The sequence below is a fragment of the Ascaphus truei genome, chromosome 3, assembly GCF_040206685.1.
Source record: "Ascaphus truei isolate aAscTru1 chromosome 3, aAscTru1.hap1, whole genome shotgun sequence".
NCBI lineage: Eukaryota > Metazoa > Chordata > Amphibia > Anura > Ascaphidae > Ascaphus > Ascaphus truei.
In genome coordinates this window covers 365,522,233-365,541,476 of record NC_134485.1, presented here as the reverse complement: position 1 = coordinate 365,541,476, position 19,244 = coordinate 365,522,233, and the positions used below count along the sequence as shown (strand labels likewise).

General features: G+C 40.0%; 1 protein-coding gene across 1 annotated transcript in view; it reads left to right on the top strand.

Annotated features, from left to right (window-relative positions):
* Window positions 1–19,244, top strand: part of BRCA2 (BRCA2 DNA repair associated) — a 77,633-nt gene that overhangs the window by 28,152 nt on the left and 30,237 nt on the right. Inside the window, exons 11-16 of the mRNA XM_075592141.1 lie at window positions 501–5,417; window positions 7,604–7,702; window positions 7,858–7,927; window positions 8,548–8,927; window positions 10,907–11,097; window positions 15,164–15,351. Of these exons, the coding sequence (XP_075448256.1) occupies window positions 501–5,417; window positions 7,604–7,702; window positions 7,858–7,927; window positions 8,548–8,927; window positions 10,907–11,097; window positions 15,164–15,351 (5,845 nt within the window). The remainder of the gene's footprint in view (window positions 1–500; window positions 5,418–7,603; window positions 7,703–7,857; window positions 7,928–8,547; window positions 8,928–10,906; window positions 11,098–15,163; window positions 15,352–19,244) is intronic.

Sequence of the window (19,244 nt, the reverse complement as noted above, 5' to 3'; positions counted from 1 at the left end):
TAGCACCGTTGGTGGCAATCTTTGTTTACTTAAATTCCCATGTTTTTAAGGGGGTGAGGGGACATAGAAATGTTAATGGTAATGATCGTTGTGACGGTAGGGGTAAATGTGACTGCTTTTAATAAAGGTCAAGCCTGCCATTACCCCTACCTCTCAGTAATAAATTTTGTATTATGTTATATGTGTATATGTATTCAGGGTAAATCTCTTTAGGGTGATCCCGGCACCTAGGTGTATAGGCTACCCCAGTTTCCCAGTTGTGTGTGTGTGTGTGTGTGTGTGTGTGTGTGTGTGTGTGTGTGTGTGTGTGTGTTGCTTTGCTGTACATAGTTGTGGTTATTTCTTTTTCCAATAAATTAATTTTATATACTCTGTGTTTGTCTGGCGAATTGATCCCTGGTGTTAGTCCTGGTCTCCCGTGACAAACATCATGTCATTAAAATTACATTCAGTTTCATTTGTTACATTGGAACTTTAATGATTTTCTTTTTTTTACTCAGAAGGGACTAAAGAATTGGATTCAAACACTGAAGAGAGTGCGCAGAGCCAGCAAAAAATAGAAACGGAGGCAAACGAAGTTGGTGGCAATTTAAAAAATGATTCACTAAACTTCCAAGAAATGGAAAGAAATATCATCAGCACTAACCATGTGGCTGAAGAGTTACACACCGCTAAATCTTCATGTACCACACAAACCAACCTCTCTGATTTAGGGAGTGATGGCAAAACTGTTTCAAGTATAAAAAGAAAGGTGTTGGCTACAGCTTGTCTCCTTGCTAGAAAACACCCAAAAGCCGAATCTCTCAACATGCTGCACTTAAAGCAGTGTTCAGAAAAGGATATTTCACAGAATAGTGAAATACTACACGAGGCTGCTTTGACTTCCAACCAAATGGAGCAAGGTGTACTACGTTCCAGGATGATGTGCAATTCTACTTGTGAAGTGGATCAAATTCGTGTTATGGAACGCAAACCAGAAACGTTACATTGTCAATCAGAGCTGGCCAAAAAAACGGCCATTACCTCCACTCCACAAACAGAGCAGTTGCCACATGATACATATACGATTTTAAATGAATCACCGCCAGAAATGCCGGAGAAGAGACCCATATTTATTGAAAATGTAAGAAAGAAATGCGAGGATGTGGAATATGGCTCTGAAAATCCCTACTTGAGGGACTTTAACATGGAAAGTGGTCCTGAAGGTGTGAGCCGTAAAGCTGCCAAAGAACAAGTAGAATGTTTTGAAGCTTCTTCATGTGTTTCTGAAGGTTCAGAACAAACCAGAGTTGTTAAGTTCACTGACCTCCTTCCTTCAACACATATTAATCTTCAGCAAGTTTACCCTAACTGTGAGGATTTAAATGTAAAATTGAAGTCCGCTAGTACATTTAACAAGATGAATGTGATCACTTTACCTGTCTGTAACATAGACCTTCTGAATGAGCAATGTGGAGGATTTAAAACAGCATCCAATAAAAAGATTCATGTTTCAGAAGAAAATATCAGGAAAGGGCAACATCTGTTTAAAGAAATTGAAACTCCATGTCTAACAAGTGATGCTGAACACAAAACTGAAGAAAAAAAAGACTCTCTGAATGTCTTAACCTGTCTTGATGATCCAACTTGGAAGGTGAATTTAAAGGGATTCAAAACCGCATCCAATAAACAAATAAGAGTGTCAGAAAGTAAATTTGCTACAGGAAGACTTTTGTTCAAAGATATTGAAGACATAATCCCAAACAGTGAAAGTCCAAGAGATACTAAGGAATGCAAAATGAATGAGGTTGACTTGTTCACTAAGCCAACGTCAAACATTAAGTTGGACGTATTTAAATTGAGATCTAGGAAAGAGACTGATTCTGAAACCATTGGCAACATGTTTTTTAAAGAAACAAAAGTGCAACAGAATGCGGACTATTCTAAAGAAGGAAATGTAAATAGTTTAGGTTTAAACAAACATTTTGCTGAAGCAGATGTTCCAACAGCTGAAAATCATGGGATTGACCATATACAACTTTTTCAGTCTCAAACTATTCCAATTAAGCAAAAAGGTACATTGTGCAACCCACGTGTTGCTGCTGTAGAAGTAAAGGAAAATAATATACTGGATTTATCCACTAAAATATTGTCTCACGTAAACGAATGTTTGACTGAAAGCCAAAAAGCTGAAGTCCATGAACTTTCGTCTATCCTAGAAAATGCAGGGAGCCAGTGGGAGTTTACCCAGTTTAGGAAAGGAAATACTGGGTTAATAAATAATGTTGGCAGACAAAGTTCAAATGAATGTTTAAATGAATCTGAAAATCCAAATAGTTCGGATCTGTGGATCGATGTTGATTTCAATGATAGCTTTGCTACCGGAGGAGAAAAAACTGAAAACGATGTAACCGGTTTAAGTAGCTCTGAAAAAGCTTGTAATGTCAGAGAAATGGCTTCAATAAGAAAACATGGCGGAACTGCAATAAATGCATGTGAGTTGGTAGAGTCTGATTCCGGGCCTTCAATACCTAATTCTTTTCACAAACATAATGAAAGAACGTTTGGAGGATTTAGTTTAGCTAGTGGCAAAACAATTAACATTGCTAATGAAGTATTGGTCAAAGCTGCAGCGTTGTTCAAGGATTTAGAAAATATCAGTGAGTTGAATGATAATTCTGTAAAAGATAACAGAAAGAAATGTTCAGATCAGTGTCCAACATTTAATGAATCAAATAAGGTAAACTGTGAGAGCACGGACACAACAGATTGTGATACTGAACATTTACTGTGCTGTAATGATGCTTCATTGCTGGTTACAAATGCTTTCGTCAAAGATGCTAATTTGGACTATAATGTTGATGAAAGCCATAAACAGCCATTCCATATAAACTGCTCTAAAAATGTCAGTGAGGCTGAAAAAGATAAAAGTTTTCCAGCTCTGAACAGTATTCCACCATCTAGCAAAACCACCGAAACCTCTATAAAGTCAGATGAAAAACTTGCATCACACAGTGAACAGTTAGAACCTGAAAAAGAAGCACTGAAACCTCAAAATACTGCTCTTGTGCCTCCGATTAAAGGTTTTCAGACCACCAGAGGAAAACCTGTTATGTTTTCTCAATCTTCACTGGAAAAAGAAAGGAATATTTTTGCAGACGACCACCTAGATAATGGCGCTGTACAATGTGCAGAATTCGCTGTTGATACAAGAAAACAAGTACATATAACACAGTCTGTTGCAGCAACTAGCAGCACTCATAATGCAAACATACAACCAAAAGACTTTCCAATTTCCAGATGGCAACAACAGAATACCTCTACATGTAAAAGTTCTAATAATAAAGACCCCATGCCAGGGTTCAGCACGGCAAGTGGCAAAAAAGTTACAATTACTACTGAATCTTTAGCTAAAGTACGCAATCTGTTTGACGAAGAAAACCCCTCTGGGATGGAAAAGGAAAATACGGAGTTCAAGCAACCCAACAACCAAGTGCATAAACAAAAGGAAGACTTTCCTATTCTAAATCAGGATTCCTCTGTAAAAGAAGTGGAAAATCTATCTGAGGACACGCCATGTGGTAAAAATGCAGTTGCACGTGCGAAATGTGACGACATGTCGAGATCAGCCATTCATGAGGTCTGTGTTCAAACTGGAAGAAACCTCTCTCCAAGACTAACACCTGAACATCTAGATATGTGTGATGTTTTAGCTTCAAATGAGAAGGGAAGTAGAATTGCTGCCTTGGCTTCCTCTACAATGCCAATTGGGTTTTCTACTGGGAAAGGCAAGCACATACATGTTAATGAAGTGTCTTTACTTAAAGCAAGTAACATTTTTAATGATCTATCATCCCCAACCGGTGTGTCGAAAGATGACCACAATCCACATCTGCTGAATGGGTCAAACCTATATCAGTGTCTTCCAAGAGGCACGTGTGTCAAAGAAAAAGTAACCCTTTCTAGTGCAGACTGTATTAAAAGTAGTGAGAATCACATCATTGATCTAAGTGCAAAAAGCCATATGCCAATACACATTACACACTCTAGTTATATTCTGTCCACAGAAAACAATAATTTAAAAGAAATGACAATGACTGAAGGGATAAATGAAAAAGGTATTAACATGGCTCCTATTACATTCAGTACAGCAAGTGGAAAAACAGTAGCTGTTTCTCCTAATTCTCTCAGAAAAGCAAAGTTGATGTTTTCTGAAACTAGTGATGATGATGTTTTATCAGATATTGGATGCAAGGTGCAGCAGAAGAAGACTAAAGTTGTGACGAGCAGTCCCAAACAAGAACCCGACAATGAGCTCTGTACTATCTCAAACTCCTTAGTGCAGTGTACCACATTTAAACCACCGCCATTCTCTTTTGCTACTGCAAGCAGAAAAGCGGTCGGCATAAACAAGCCGACTCTAAAACATGCCAGAACTATGTTTCCTGCTATTAACGCTGAAGAAATGTCACAAGTACAATCTATTCTTGGAATTCATTCTTGCATAGAAGTGGGTAAAAACGAAGGTTTGCCTCAACCAGATGTTTCCATACCCCACAAAGTATCTTTTAGCACAGCAAGTGGCAAATCTGTGCAGCTGTCAAATGAGTCTTTGCAGAAAGCTAAGCAGATGTTTTCTGAAATAGATAATATTCACTTGCCACAGCAGCCAACACATGAAGGCACTTTTGATGACAAACGTAAACCGACTTTTAAAGGAGAGGAAGCAAAAGATTCAATGCAAGAAGAATTAGAAATAAAGAAACCGGTACAGGTATCAAAAAATAAATCCCCCCTTAATACAACCATGAACCCAAATTCTTTTGGATTTAGTACTGCAGGTGGAAAAAAAGTTTCTGTTTCCGAAAGTGCACTGCAGAAAGTGAAGGGTATGTTGCAAGGATTTGATGATATTGGCAATTTCCAAGAAAATGAACCTTTCATTAGAAAACATGTTCCAGATCGAAAGAACTCATCTACTTCAACACTGAACACACCTGAGGAAGCATTAGCTTTGAGCAATAATCTCAACTACCTGCAAAATGATAAAGAAATGTGTTTTAAAGATGATTATGCCAACAGGAAGTCTTTAACAAAAACACATTGTTCTGATGTTTCTATGTCTCTCGGTCCACCGCCTGTTTGTGCAAGAGACTCCACACCCGGTCAAACTATTAAAACCTCAGCAAATTTCATGTCAAAGGATATGCCGTGCATACCAAATAAATCAAAACCAGATTTATATTTTACAACATCCCACACCCCTGAAAATTATTTTGAAATAGAAGCAGCGGAAAGTGCAAAAGCTTTCATGGATGATGAAGATCTGATGGATTTGGGGCTAGTAACAGAAGATACTGTTTCATATGCCGATTGTCACAAGAACGTGAACGCGAGAGCTGGGAAAAGGTTAAGAACGGAAGGAGGAACTTCACGTGGTATGTGATTCCCTTTTATACTGTATTGTTTTATTAACTATTTATTTGAACTGCATAGATCACACACATAGCATACTACACTTGTCATTCTAAGAGCAACTTTTATAACTATTTTTCCGATGTACTTGTGCAGTGTGATCATTGCAGTACAAAGAATGAGGGACTGGTAATATTAAATTACCGTAGCAGGGTTTAAATCACCAATATATCAATCCAGTCCAGGTATATAAATTATAAATGTTTGAGATGGCAGAAGCTGTAATTGGAGGTGTCTTCTATATTGCAGCTGGGGTCTAAGCAAGGTGAGGATTTTACATTTCCCGTCCCAGATTTATAGTTGGGTAGGTTAGAAAATCTGAAGCCAAGTGGTAATCTTGTTTGTATAACTGGATATTAATCAGATAGTGCTTGACAAAGGTAATGTTAACATCCGGTAATCAAATTATTTTGGCACAGTGTAGTGTTGTAATGTGCTGCAAAATGTGTCCCAGAATATACTACCACTGAAAGAGTTATTCCTATGTGTATTAGTAAAGGCAAACCTTCATGTCTCTTGGCATCTGATTCAGCAGTGGAGTTAATTTGCAGCTGATTGATGTTAGCAGACCTTTTTAGAACTCAAGAAAAAAAATAAGCTTTCATATGCACCTTTTGGCTATTGCCTGACTACTCAAACAGGATGCAGTCGTTTCCCTCCTATTGCTTTGTTAAAGTAGTATAGGAACTCGGCAACAATAAGATAAAGGAATGAATGTGTAATATTGATCTTGACAATCTGTACCATAGCTTCATGGATCTCATTACTAGCATGGTTCTTATAGAAGTGAACGACGACTTAGACAAGAAGTCCTGCCTCCCTCCTGATTTACCAAATAAAGCTGTTTGAATGTTTTCTGTGGGATTAACCTTTTTTTAATTGTTTACTAATCTGTGTTTTTATGAGACTGTGTTGCCACAATTTCTTTGGTCAAAATCGGTGCTATCAACATAACCACATACCTCAAAGCAGATGAATAAAGGACACCAGTGTATTTTTATTGTCGAGTAAGAGGATTATAGCCCCTTAAGGATGTTAAATATATATGTAACAGGGACTTATCACTGTTTGAGAGAAACTGCCTCTAAATCCAGCAGGGTGCAGGTTAATTGCACAGGCAATAAACCAGACTCCATCTGGCTTATTAGGGCTTTTAGAAAAAGCCTGATCTGAGAAACAGGAAAGATTCCTTAGCTCACAAGGGAGCTGACATAAGGATAAGGAGGGCTGTGTTATGGGAGCAAGACAAGGGGGGCCAGACCTCTATGCCTGGACCCTCAAGCAGACAACTACCCGGACACCACTGACCTGAAGGGCCACCTGTGTTAAGGTACCGCTGAGACTTTGAGGTGATAAGTGGGTAAGGGGCTTTCCCCCTCAGCCTTGCAGAGAGGGACTGGGGAAGTAAGTTGGCCCTTACACAGGGATAGGTATTTATTTTATGTATATTTTTGTTTGCTGTATTGTTTAAAGGAACAGGCAATAAAGCCTTATATTAATTTCACCTTTAAAACGGTCTCCATTGCATACCTCTGCACACATCTCTTACAATATACAACAGTGATTCCCAACAGGGGGTTCGCCCAAAAGAATGTAATGGCATGGGATGAACAAAGCCACACTTTTTTTCATCTGCTTTGACCGATCCCGGGCAGTAGGTTCTTAAGGCAGACAGAGTACCGCTCACTTAGTAAGGTGAAAACCCCCATAAGCAGCATGGGTGATATAGCTGTCAATCGCTGTGGAAGCTTCCAAAGTCACACTCCACAATGCCTTGCACCCACCACTGCAACGCATTGTGGGGTGTGACTGGCTGTGGTGATTGCTATACCACCCACGCTGTCGATGCACATTACTAAGTGTGCAGTCCTCTGGCTCAGAAACCCACTATAATACTTGAGATCAGTCAAACCCAATTTAAAAGTGGATTTTTGCAGCCCTGTTAATGAAATGGGCATTAATGTATGTGTGGTCAAGTTGGTAGTTCACGGAACAAATATTTTTTTAGCAGGGGGTTCACAATGTAAAGAAAGGTTGGGGAACCCCTTATATATAATGTTTCTGTCTGATGTTATATGGCGCGTGCACAAGTATGACAAGTGAGGTTAACATTTGTACATTTCAACCATGCAAATGATTTCGCCCCCAGGGGAACCTCCAATCAAAAGGCAGCTATTGCCCGAGTTTGACAGATCCACAGAGAATCAATCAAAATCATCCATAAAGCCTTTGACCAGCACTCCAGATGGTATATTTTGCGTTCTGATGTAAAAATATTTCTATTTAGCATGTATGAAGTGGGTATAAAACAACTTGCTCATTGAAAAATACGTTGACATTTTGAACTTTCAACCTTTTATTTCCGAGACCTGATGTTTTTTTTTAATGTGTGTCACCTCTTAGGTACTATAAAGGATAGAAGAAAGTTTCTATACAATATCACTTTGAAGCCATCGACCTGTGACCCAGCCAGGTAAAACAAAATGTCTATCAAGTATGTTTCTTTGATTGGAAGGTTGCAAAGTGTAAGAAATGAACCGTACAAGTCAAATCACGTTCTGCAGATTGGAGGGGGCTATGTTTTTTAAATCAGCTGATGGAGGTGTTTAGCATGGTGACTCTAGGCCAAGCAATATGTTTCTTTTAGTTGTTGTTGTAGTCGCTAAGCATATATACATGGGAAAGCAAGGAGGTTATAGAACCGAGCCTCCCTTCCCATCTCCCCCCAGAAAAACTGTATTCAGGATCTACTCAAATGTAAAAATTCAATGCCTTAAGTGTGTCCTTAATCACCTCTAAAATTCTGAAATGCAGGGAATGGGGTCTCATTTTGGCTAGAAAATAGCATTGGGTCACTGTACATTGTGTGGCTGATTGCAAATGTATATAAATACCCATCATCATGCAACGAACCGTGTAGATTTTCAGGAATGCACGGGGAATTGAAAATGTAACCCATTCCCCTTAAACAGTATGTGGATTTTCAGCCCAGGACCCAATCTTGTGTGATTGTGAAATAGATAATATACAGAGACATTTATTCTAAGTATTTGTTAAAGTGATTAGCCTTTTTATTTACATTTTTTAATACAGTTTTCTAAAAGGAAGACAAGATGCCCAAATTCCAAATTTGACTGCACCAAACCAGTTTCAATTTAAATCAGATATTTTCCAGCATTGTTCGTCACACAAACCGGCAGAAGTTTCAGCAGTTCCAACAAGTCAATTGAATAGTTCTGCCACTGCAAGAGATGAGAAAACAGAGACCATACCCTCATCTAGAAGACCTGGAAGGACATTTGTCCCGCCTTTTAAAAATAAATCTAGCACTTTGTCAAGCGACCAGACAAGTTATGCACCAAAATCTAACACTCGTGATGATGAGCTTATTAATACGGTCACAGAAGATCGTATAAAAGAAAGTGAAGCTGAATCAACGGCTTGTATTTTAGAAGACAGAGCTGAGGAATCTGGTAATTCACATATGTGTCATCTACTGTCTCATCAAACTGAAATGCACATAAAATTGAATGGTGTTGAATGATTGTAATTAAATGATCAGTGATACTCGAGAAAATAACGTGCCACTCTTACAACTTAATATTTCAACAGGTGGTTCTTACTATTCTGAATCTGTTTCTTTTATGCACTCGAGTATTTTATGTGTGCATGTCATTTCTGAAATTCTAGTGTATTTTATCAAACCATTTAATATATAATATTTTCCTTTCAACAATTTACAAGACAGGCATAAAATTGTTAGATATTAGAAATTGCGCTTAACACATGTCATGTAGGCGACTGCGTAACTGAACCATTTCAGTTTAGGTGCTGTTCCATTTAACAACACATGTTACATCTGTAACACTGCCTTTGCACATTTTTAACTTCTTGTTTAATTGCTCTGGAAATATGAACAAGAAACCCTGACTAAGAAGCACTAAATAGTAGCTCCCTGAAATTTGTGGACATTTTTGCATCTGTTGCAGCGATCATAGGTGAATTATGCTTTCGTAGCAAACTATTAAAACGTGTTGATGCTAGCGGCAGGATTCGCTAAGCTGCGATGCCTAGTATCACGCTGCACTCCTGTGTTTACTGCCCAGGACTTAAATGGCAGTTGAATTGGAATCGTGGTGCAATACCCCATATCTGAACTTGGTGAATTTTCGGCTAGGGGCTCTCTTATTTGCCTCCAGTGCCAGTTCCCATTCATGAGCTCAGAGTGCCGCACACATTGTGGCGTACTGAGCATTGTGCATTCAGCTATTAAAAGTGTGTGTGTGTGTGTGTGTGTGTGTGTGTGTGTGTGTGTGTGTGTGTAAATATATGTACTGTATATGTGTATGTACGTATGTAATCTGCACTAACTATTCTATATACCAATTTAAAAATATTGAAAGTTAAGTATGTGAATCTAATTGCTCTAAGAGCAATTGGAGGTTCCCATCTCCAGTCCTCAAGGACCCCTAACTGTGCAGGTTTTAAGGCTATCCTCTCATTAGCACAGGTGGCCCAATTATTTTGACCTATGCTCAAGCCGGGGTATACTTAAAACCTGCACGGTTAGTGGTCCTTGAGGACTAAAGTTGGGAACATCTGCTCTAGGATAATTAACCCAGACCCAAGTGCACTAAATAACTGGAAGTTCTCACTAGATACAGTATAAAAGTGATCAAGTATGTATTCCAAATGGAAAGTTACCAACTCGAGTGAAATACTAATGTGTGGTGTATAACAAACAAATATAAATGTTATATAGTAAGAGTAAGTGTAAATGCTGATACGCGCTAAATACAGATGTATGGAGGAGGAGTCCAGTAGCAAAAAGATTAATGTCCCAAAAGATGGTTTGTTGGGGATTTCTTCAAGAACAGATTGAATGGTTCAACACCAGAGATCTATGGCAGCTCTATAGAGGATATACCATATCTAGATCCACAGGATAAAGCTATAAAAACAGAAGAAAAAGTGCACAATCTTCTAATGATTTAATATGCTGTGCACTGATGAACGCAATTATAAGAATACAAATCTTTAAAACACACAGCGAATAATCTGTGATTATGATCACAGATTATCAACCAGCACACAGTGCTTCCACTGCAGCAAGGGATTCTGGGAAATGACATGCAAATGAGCACACTGTGCTCATTTGCATGTCATTTCCCATAATCCCTTGCTGCAGTGGAAGCACTGTGTGCTGGTTGATAATGGTGAAAGGCATTGTTGCAGACCTGTCTAAGACATGCAAATGAGCATACTGTAATATTTCCATTTGCTACAGTATATGCTTTACTGTGGAGGGTTTTTGTCACTTTTTTTTACCCACGATAACTTAAGCGTGTGTGTGTGTATTTTTAATTGAAACTTCCGCCTATTTGCTTTAACTATCATTTGTTGTTTTACAAATTAGTGTCAATTCTGACTTACATTTTTTTTTCCCCGAAAGATTTTTTGCAAACGATTTCAAATCTTCGCTGTGGCAGAGACGTGCAGGAAATGAGAATTCGGAAGAAACAGAGACAGAAAATTAAACCACAGCTAGGCTCACTGTATCTGTTGAGAACCTCTTCTGCAAACAGAATCCCGCTTCTATCGGCAGTGCAAGGGAAACGGCCCACGGTGTATTCAAAGGAGCAGGTATGATTTTATATAGAATTTAACAGCGCATATTGTAGGTGTACTTTTGTCATAATGTTCATATTAATATTTTTGTTAAAAAAATCATATATATGTACAAAAGCAAAAAAAAAGAGGAAAAAGGTCAGCGCTTCAACTTAACCACAATGTAAACTAAGTGTAATTACTATAGTGTTATGGGTCAATATTATAAACAATTAACCAGTTAAAAAAATCAATGTAATAAAATGTTGAGTGTATTTAATGTGACTAAATTGCTTATTAATAATATATATTGTTTATATAATATGAATAAGAAGTGCACTTATATAAATGTGTAATGTGAAAACATCAAAAGGACAGGATAAACAGAATAAAAATAAATCTTAAAAATAGTCTGTAGATAAATCCAGAAAATATATTGCGGAGTCAAAAGGTCTGCTCTCCTGAATATGGACCACATCCCCAAAAAATTGATTAAAAATGAAAAATGCACGCTCCACGATAAAAATAACAAAAATTGTTCTTTTAATCCATAAAAAGACGATGCTCACTTGTTAAGACAAAAGTGATATTCACAATGATTTTGTCAAAGCAACATATGTGAATCTCACATAAGATTAGGGTAATTGTGGGGCTGCCACAGTGTCTCTTAATTTGCTTCAGAGCGTTAAAATCCTAAATAGCCGGCTTCCCGGAGAGGTACAATAACCTTAGCTTTTAATAGTTCAATCACAGATTCCCAAAATTGGGAAAGCGGCACATATGGTATAATAGTCCCAATATCAATAAATCTCTGTATACTCACTTTGTGTGTATAATGCAGTACCTCTCCAATAAGTGTAAAATGACCTCATCTGGTCTTCATCACACAAACTATAACCTGAGGTTGCTGCAGTTTTTTTTCCTTCAAACCGAGTCTCTTGGATCTTTGCTGCTGAAATTTACTAGACTTTTACAGGAGAATAAAATCCCCGTAGCTCACAGTGATTCTCCGTATACAGAGACACCGGATACACGGACAGTCAATGTGAGAAAGTCCCTGAGTTCTCAGTCTCTGAATCCTTGTGCACAAGCTGCACTTGCTTTGAGTCTTTACTGTGGTGTCTCCCTGTCAATGTGTGATGACATCAGATCATCCGACATTAGGCACAACAGAGTAAAGTCACATGTCCCGACACGTTTCGTCACCGTTGTAACTTCATCAGGAGGGGTGACTAAGGACCCCATACAAGTGTCTTAAATGGGGTATACATCAATGAGAAATAAAAAAATCAATAGATCAATAACAGGAAATGGATAAATAGTGTTACTCCTATTTTAACCCATAACAAATACATATAATAGATAGCTGTACATGATTATTGGAGTAGGGATTTCCACAGATGGGGAACCAAAAGTGATAAAGGTTTGAGACGTGAGCTTGCTGTAGGCATGACTGGAGCAGAGCGTAGAGGGCCCTCGGTAAAAGCGTTGGGGAAGAGAAGGCAGTGTACCGCGTAGCTCACCACAAACGAAGCGCGACCGCAGTGCTGAGGTAGGGAATTGAGAAACGCCAACCCACAGCCACGCGGGCGCGCCTAGGATGTAGATTAGTCTTGCTAGCTGGGTCAGGAGTACGGAAGGTAGAGTAGTCGTTGTATTTGCCAGGTCTGGATTGGAGAGTAGCGGATCATTGCGGTACTTTGCCAAGGTCTGGATAGGAGAGTGGAGAGTAGTCGCTGTGAGTAGCCAAGGTCAGAGTTGTAGAGATCAGGATGGTCGTACATAAGCCGGGTCTAGTTGGAGAGAAGCGGAGTCCAGTGAGCGAAGCAGGGTCAGGCAGCAGGGAGATCAGGAACAAGGCAGGCAAGGCACAAGGCAGGGAATAGTATGATCAAGGTGAGAATGCAGCAAGGCACGGCGTCACACACTAGGTTATGCTCAGCAATGAGTGTCTGGGCTGAGCAGGTATTTAAGGAACCTCCCTCCAATGGGAAGTGGGGCGGGACGAGATGGAACGCGCGAATCGGCTGCTGGGTCACGCAGGGGCGCCCTATTGTGCAGCCCGATTAAGTCTGGGGGTGGAGCTACGTCCCATACGCGTCACTGACGTCAGGAAGTGGCGATCCGATCGCGCACCGCGCATGCCGTCATCCGAACGGGAACGGAGCCTGGAGGCGGGTCCAGGGGAAACCTGTCTTGCGCGTGTCACTGACGTCAAGGGATAGCGACTCGAACGCACGTCACTAGCGCGCCGTGCATGTCCATCTTTGGAGCTGGGACGGAGACTGGAGGCGGATCTGGAGAGGCAGGCTGATCTCGCGTCGCCTACGCGCGTGTAGTGGAACTGCCGTGAGACCGCAACTCTTGAGTGCCAGATGTAGAAGGCTGACACGGTGAGTTCCGGCCATCAGGATGGCGAATCCTCACACTACCCCCCCCCCCCCCCCCCCCTCTAGCAGCAACCTCCGGGCGACTCCAAGACGGCTTGTCCGGAAATTTGAGGTGGAAGAGGCGAACCAGTCTGTTAGCGTGAACCCGGTGGCTCAGGATCCATGACCTTTCTTCTGGCCCAAAACCCTTCCAGTGTACCAGATAAAGTAAAGATCCTCTAGAGAACTTTGAGTCCAGAATGGATTGTATCTCGTACTCGGGTTGGCCTTGCACCATATGAGAAGGAGTAGGAGAGACTGGAACCGTATGTGCATTCTGGACAACTGGTTTGAGCAAGGATACATGAAATACAGACGGAATCCTCATAGATGAAGGCAAAGGGAGCCGATTTGTGACCGGATTGATCCTTTCTGCTATTTGTATGGATCATCATACAGAATAGAAAGAGGGTTGTGCACTCACTCAGACAATCAGGTGATAGTGGGGTACTTATCATCATATATTATCATCATCATACAGAATACCAGATATTTCATCAATACATTCCGCATCTGCACCCTCACCTCTATACTCGGTATCATCGTCATCATCATCATCATCATCATCATCATCATCATCATCATCATCATCATCAGGCGATACTAATTCACCAACAGATTCGCTTTCCTCATATTCTTTGGACAGAGAGGTAGATTGCAAAGACACTGCATCTGTATTTGGATAAATTGCATCCGACATGCTTTGGCTTGCTGTGTTTTTGTTATATTTTGAAAGACTGCCTGCTTGACTTTGAACTATAGCCTTCTTAGTACCTGCTTTTTTTCTGGATGCTGCTCCAGAGAGACGTTTACGGAAACTCGTTTTTGGGCCTGAAAATAAATCGTCTGAATCGCTTGCTTCAGTTTGTTGCCGTTCCAACATACAACTACTGAACGACGACACACACGCACCGACTCGCATGTGTCACAACACATATAGCAACTGCGAGGATCGTGCTACACTGCACACGATCCCAGCGGTTAAGGAGGATTATGAATGAAAAACAAGGCCATGTTCTCCGTCCACCTGCCAGTAAAACGGCGTCGCCAGCCAAGCGTTTAACTAACATTGTTTTTGCCGCTCCCAGTGACATGCTGCCCCTAGCTTACCACCTAGCGACGGGCCGGTTTATAGTGCATTAACTTCTTTGATAACAAGAGCATGGAGGGAACAGGCTTAATTATCTCAACATAAGAATTAGCAGAGTAGTGTGATGATTATAAATTGATCAGAAACATGTATTTATAACATGACTTTTGATAAGTTGTAGCAAAGTGGGAGGAAGAAAGGGAAATTAACAGGTTCCTCTGCCATGCTACTTTTACACAATAACCTACTGCATTAAGCAGCTTGTATAATTAAGCTTGGGAGACCGTGTTTTTGTTTGTTTTTTAAAATAGCTTTTAGACGCTATTGATCCAAATGGTAAAAGTAACAAAACCCTCCATGATACAAAGTACACAAAATATCCAGAAGCGTTTCCAGCTCATGATTGGAACCTCTCGGATTTGTGTATATCACACGTTGTTCAACCTAGAGAAGACAAAACCTATTTTACATGAATGAATGAATGTGACACCGCTTGAGTGATTTGTACTTTTACATCTCCTTTTGATCATTTGATTTGTTACCCAAAATGTAGGTTACAATTACCAGCCCTCTTTCTGTTTAGTTATACAGGTATGGTGTTGTGAAAAACCTCCTTGGAGTTAACAGTGAGACTGCAGCGACCTTTCAGTTTCACTGCTCAGATTATTTCACAAAGCACTCTCTTCTGTCTGGAAATGGAGTACAGCTAGCAGATGGTGGGTGGCTTATTCCTACTGATCAAGGAAAGGCGGGCAAAGAGGAAATATACAGGTAATGGATTATATTGACTGGTTCATGTAATTGTTGTCGTCTTTTTAATAATACTGTTTAGATCTGCAGAGAAATTTAAAAAAAATGTTATGTTCAACAAACATTGCAGGGTTCTGCATTTATTATTACTTATTAATTTCATGAGGCGCTGGCATGTCGCATTCATGTAATAAGAAATTCGAAACTGGCGACTCAAAGCACAATGCATGACTGCAGTCATTCATGTGACAGATGGTTAGAATCAAGACTCTGCTTTATTTGTGTGGAGAACTTTTTAAATTATATATAATTTGTTTACATCCTACAGTACATGTTAACCCTAGTCATTGCAGGCTCATCCAGCATTGATTTGGTTTATCTTAAGGAGCAAATAATGAAGATTCGTTGTTTTATAGCTAACATCGGTGGTCAAAGTGTAATTACACTAGGGAGTTACACCACTTTTTTATTTCTAAACACAGAATACTAGTACTACTGTACTTCATATTCTCTCTCTCTCTCTCTCTCTCTCTCTCTCTCTCTCTCTCTCTCTCTCAAGAAAAATGTGATTTAGAAAATATCCCTTCCTTTATTTCTATATGAATATTTTATAAAGCTGCGCTTATAGAGCCGGCGACACTGACGCGACGTTGCGGCAAATCAAATGCATTGCCGCCGCGTGCGCTTATAGTTAGCGCGACGCGACGGATTGGTCGCGATCGCTGGAAGTCATCTCTATTTGATTTTTCAGCGACCGTTACGTCGCCGGCACTATAAGCGTAGCCTAATATAGAAGCGGTCATCAGTCATAACTAGCAGTAGATTCTTTCCCCACAATAGCACATTATTTGCTAACGTTGATCGGGATAAGCAGATTTAATTACAGGACTGTATCACTAAGGGTGCGTGTCTGTGTCTATGTGTGTCACAGATACACACCTGCTAATGATTTTGTTTTTAAACAAGGTGGTTTTTATATATATATATATATATATATATATATATATATATATATATATAAGAAAAAGAGAGGAGAGAGCGCACGTCCCATAGCGTAAAAAGGTAATTTAATGAGGGGAAGGGGGGTAAGGGGGGTGGTTAAAATGCACTCACAAGGGTACAAGTCAAAAAAGCATTGTGTGATTATAATCACCACCATCCGGTTCTCGCTTGGTGTCCTTAATGCAGTCCGGTCTCGGAACAGGATGGGTCCGCGTCCCAGCTAATAGAGAGGCCAACGGGTATAAAACGTCCTTAGAGAGTTCAGGAAAATGTGGCTCTGTATTCCTCAAGCCTCCGTAGCACCAGCGCAGGTCTCGGTCTGTTCTCTGCGCTGTATAATGACGTAATGTCGTAGCGTCTGACGTAATGACGCTCCCTTACGCGTTTCGTCACTCGGCGGGTGACTTTCTCAAAGGGCGATACTGAGAAGGGATACGTCCGCTATTTATATACACGAACCAATGCTGCTTAATCAACAGAACGCCCCTCATCAGCTGTTGATGCTTAAAACTCAATACAATTGTTAACAATACACTCTAAAAGTGCCTAATAAAAACTATTGCCTCATTGAATTGAAGGAGATTGATTATACATATGTGTGACTAAGTACTAGACATTGCCAGACCCAAGGGACTCATATATCCTGTAACATATCAAATCTAAACTCATATAGGAAAATATCTAAATGATATACCAAACCATGAAATTAGTATATATATAAAAAATATAGTGTTGCCTCCAACACTTCAATGGCCGCAATACTGACTCGTGCTCAAAGCGGCCTCCTCGTGCGCATGCGTGGAGTCGTAATGATGCGATGACGTTCCCTGACGCGTTTCGTCACCAGGCGGCGACTTTCTCAAAAGGCTAGTGGCTAGCCCTTTGACAAAGTCGGCGTCTGGTGCAAAACACGTCAGGGAACGTTATCGCGTCATTGCGTCATTACGACTTCACGCATGCGCACGAGGAGGCCGCTTTGAGCGCGAGTCAGTATTGCGGCCATTGAAGTGTTGGAGGCAATCTCTGGGACTTATACAGATGAATTGTTCCTGTGATGACATCTCCGGTTTACTGGTAGCAGCCCTACAGCTCTGAGGGAGCTTCGATCGGTGGACTTCTGTTGCAGAAAAACTGGATGGTGGTTATTTAATCACAAATTGCCTTAATTGTTTTTACTTTTGTGAGTGTATTTCTTCCCCCCCTCCCCTCCCCTCCTTTTTACAACGCTCTCTCCTCTTTTTTTCACATATATATATATATATATATATATATATATATATATATATATATATATAAACCGTGCATACCCAAGTGCATTACCAAAAACAGAATTTATTATATTAAAGAAGGGGTAAACAATGCCCACTTACAAGATATAAAAAAATGAAACATTCATGTAAAGGTTTCTTTAGATGGTATCACTGATATATTCACTGTCAGGGAATCACCCAGTCGTGTGCGAAAAGCAGGGTTGCAGACCTGTCTAAGACATGTGAATGTGCTCACAAGTAATATTTATATATCATCCTACATATCATCATACAGTGCTTCCACTGCAGCAAGGGATTCTGGGAAATGACATGCCCATGAGCACACTGTGTCACCTTTTGTCTCAAGACCACATTACATGGAAAACCCTTAAGCCAATGCATGCTGCTTTAAACACATCTTTTAAACATGGTCTGGGATGAGATGCAAAGCCAATAAACCAACTCACAGACAGACTGTTTCGACCTTGTGGGTTGGTTTTACTTGTTTTTGCAATTTGAGACATGAGTAGGACTTCACCACACATTATTTAAGTTATGGTGGGTGAAAAGGTGACTAAAAACCCTCCACCGTATAGCATATAAAAATATTACTTGTGATTGATATATATATATATATATATCAATCAATGTGTGTGTGTGTGTGTGTGTGTGTGTGTGTGTGTGTGTGTGTGTGTGTGTGTGTGTGTGTGTGTGTGTGTGTGTATATGTATATATGTATGTATATATAATATATATATATATGTATATATATGTATATATATATATATATATATATATATATATAAATGTATATGTATATATATATAGATATAAATTAATGTGTGTATATGTATAGACATATATGTATGTGTGTGTATATAAATATATATGTATATATATATATATATATATATATATATATATATATATGTATGTATATATATGTATATACAGGTAAACCCCGTTATAACGCGCCTCGTTATACCGCGATTCGGTTATAACGCGGTTTTCCCGTGGCTCCCGTTTTTAAAAAAAAAATTTTAAAATTTTTTTTTTTTTTTTACATTTTTTTTTTTTGCACACTGCACACACACTGCTCATTGCTCACACTGCCTGCACACTGCACACACACTGCTCATTGCTCACACTGCCCACACTGACACACACTGCACACACACTGCACACACTGCACACACACTGCACACACACTGCACACACACTGCACACTGCACACACTGACACTGCACACACACTGCTCATTGCTCACACTGCACACACTGACACACTGCACACACACTGCACACTGCACACACACTGCTCATTGCTCACACTGCACACACTGACACACTGCACACACACTGCTCATTGCTCACACTGCACACACTGACACACTGCACACACACTGCTCATTGCTCACACTGCACACACACTGCTCATTGCTCACACTGCACACACTGACACTGCACACACACTGCACACACACTGCACACACACTGCACACTGCACACACACTGCTCATTTCTCACACTGCACACACGGCACACACACTGTACACTGCACACACACTCCTCATTGCTCACACTGCACACACTGACACACTGCTCATTGCTCACACTGACACACTGCACACTGCTCACACTGACACACACTGCTCACACTGAC